The sequence below is a fragment of the Malus sylvestris genome, chromosome 8 (genome assembly GCF_916048215.2).
Source record: "Malus sylvestris chromosome 8, drMalSylv7.2, whole genome shotgun sequence".
Taxonomy (NCBI): domain Eukaryota; kingdom Viridiplantae; phylum Streptophyta; class Magnoliopsida; order Rosales; family Rosaceae; genus Malus; species Malus sylvestris.
In genome coordinates, this window is record NC_062267.1 from 15,392,112 (window position 1) to 15,394,120 (window position 2,009).

The following is a 2,009-nucleotide window of genomic DNA, read 5'->3' on the forward strand; positions in this document are numbered from 1 at the left end:
AATATTTGACTCATTTGAATATCTTGCAAATCAATAATTAACAATTGTGCATTTAAAAAGTTTGAAGACCCCAAAGTGAATTCGATTTTTGTTTCTCCAGCTTATTGTTAAAAATTAGGATAAAAATAAAAGATAAAAAAACTTTAGGAGCACTCAACTAAATTTATCAGTGAATATTTTCTGATCTATCAAGATCAATTTGTCACCATAGTTAAAGAGACCAAGCAAATGTAATCTAGACTGTGAAGTAGAAGAAGATACAGTTTTTTCGCGGAATGCTTATGAAGTAGAATGTCCTTGTTCATAAGCGTTCTAAGGGGAAAAAGATAAGATGTTATGGTGGTATCTTTTATTTTATGTTTATTTTATTTTTAATATTTTATTTTTCTTTATAATTATAAATATATATTTTTTTTAAATAATTTGTTATAACGGTAAAATTGTTAGTTTATTAGCAGAATCTTGACTGAAGGTATATGAAAAAGAATTAAGATTTGAAAAGGCGTTAGTGATTTTATGAAAACTCAATAATCTTAAGAGGGTAAGAGTATAACTAATCGTAGTGAAACACCCAAGTCTCCTTTCTAGTCAAGCTCCTCCACAAAAACGTGTCTTCCTATAACCCTATCAACACGTACGCAATGGAGCTCCACCGGGAGCTACTTTTTGAAGAAAACCCTGGACGTTTTCAGTTGAAACCCACGATGGCCACACGATTAGATAACTGGACGGCTTTGATTGAAGTTCAGGAAAAGATTCGTAGGAAAATGAGTTGGCTAGAAACCGCGTCCAACAATAGGACATGTCCTCTGCCTCAGAGCAAGTCCACTCCGAAGGACTTTGTGCCAGTACTCAGCGCATTTATCCACTCAAGTGAACAGTAATAGACTTCAGTGAACAGTAATAGGTCAAAGCATCTCCACCCCTAACAAAAAATAGCCTAGTCCATTTTATTAAATATTATTTTTTTATTATAAAATAATAATTTTATTTTTAATTTCTGAATTTATATATAAAAAAAAAAATAATAATATCTAAATTTATTAAAATGTTTATGTATTTTTTAAAAGTGAAATTCTTAATAATAATAATATCCACTTAAATGAACAGTAATAAACCTCAGTGAATAGTAATAGGTCAAAGCATCTCTACCCCTAAAAATATGCTGGTACCCAACCCATCTAATATTATATTATTTTATTCATAACAATTAATATTTTATCATTTAATTTATTTTTTCTTCTTTCTTCCTTTCACTCTCCGGTCTTTTCTTTCTCTCTCTCTCTCTCGATGTATTTTTTCTCCTTCTCTTTTCTGGCTCACTCCTGTGAGAATTTCCATAGCATATTCCTCTTCAGGCCAGGGAATCTGTGCGGAGTATTTGAACCGGAAACCTCCGTCACGAAGCTCTCGGATTTCGGATTCTCGTATCCGGTCTTTGTGGTCCCCATTTCTGCGCTGGATATGCAGGCGGAACAATCCGAGGATGACGACATGGCATCGCCGTCGCAGTCTCCGGAAAAAATTTCAGGCGCGCAGGAGAAGCAAAGAGAGTGATGATCAGGGGTTTCAGTAACGGATTTGCAATTAGAGCAGAGAGGGTGGCGGACATGGCGGGCGACGAGGAAGTTGGCCTGGTGGACGCAGGCATCGCAGCGGGAGCAGATGAAGGCGGAGTCAGAAGGGCAGTAGAAAGAGGCTTCTTGGTCGCAGAGTTCACAAGCCCTGAAAAGTTTCTTCATTTCTTGATTTCCGGCGGAGAGCAGAAGAGGAATGGAAATTCAGAGACGATTTGGGAATTCGGGGAGGTGGTGCGATGAAAAGAATCAGACACGCTAAAGGCACATTTAGTAGGGTTCATTTTGAGGTTATGTTGGCTCATGCGAAGAAAAGTTTGCCGAAGATCCTCTAAATGTGTTTGGTGGTGTTTGGACTTGACTACGATATCGTCGATGTAGACTTCAACAATTTTGCCAATCAGGTCGTGGAAAATCGTATTCATGGTACAT

The 2,009-nt window shown here is 36.8% G+C and overlaps 1 protein-coding gene across 1 annotated transcript; it reads right to left on the reverse strand.

The window, feature by feature from the left end:
* Nucleotides 1-1,319: 1,319 nt before the first annotated feature.
* Nucleotides 1,320-1,742, reverse strand: LOC126631399 (B-box zinc finger protein 32-like). The gene has a single exon (XM_050301538.1). It carries the CDS (start codon nt 1,740-1,742, stop codon nt 1,320-1,322), a length of 423 nt encoding a protein of 140 aa, XP_050157495.1.
* Nucleotides 1,743-2,009: the final 267 nt, after the last annotated feature.

Excerpts from the sequence above, each read along its gene's own strand:
- LOC126631399 (XM_050301538.1), bottom strand. The coding sequence starts at position 1,742 with ATGAAGAAACTTTTCAGGGCTTGTGAACTCTGCGACCAAGAAGCCTCT.